General features: G+C 59.2%; 1 protein-coding gene across 1 annotated transcript in view; it reads left to right on the forward strand.

The window, feature by feature from the left end:
- Positions 1-213, forward strand: part of EMH_0011870 (uncharacterized protein) — a gene marked incomplete at both ends in the record, with an annotated part of 5154 nt that overhangs the window by 2779 nt on the left and 2162 nt on the right. Inside the window, one exon of the mRNA XM_013499390.1 lies at positions 1-211. Within this exon, the coding sequence (XP_013354844.1) occupies positions 1-211 (211 nt within the window). The remainder of the gene's footprint in view (positions 212-213) is intronic.

Genomic DNA, 213 nt, shown 5'->3' on the forward strand with positions numbered 1-213 from the left:
TGCAGCCGCAGCAACTGCAGCAGCAGCAACTGCTGTTGAGTATGGCCTCGAGGCTTCTCTTCTCCCTCCGACCCAGAAAACGCAAGAAGGTGAAGCAGCAGCAGCAGCAGCAGCAGCAGCAGCAGGAGAAGCAGCAGGAGCAACAGCAGCAGCAGGAGAAGCAGCAGCAGCAGCAGCAGCAGCAGCAACTGCTGCTGCTGCTGCTGCATCATA

The sequence above is a fragment of the Eimeria mitis genome, genomic scaffold (genome assembly GCF_000499745.2).
Source record: "Eimeria mitis Houghton genomic scaffold, Emh_scaff427, whole genome shotgun sequence".
Lineage (NCBI taxonomy): Eukaryota > Apicomplexa > Conoidasida > Eucoccidiorida > Eimeriidae > Eimeria > Eimeria mitis.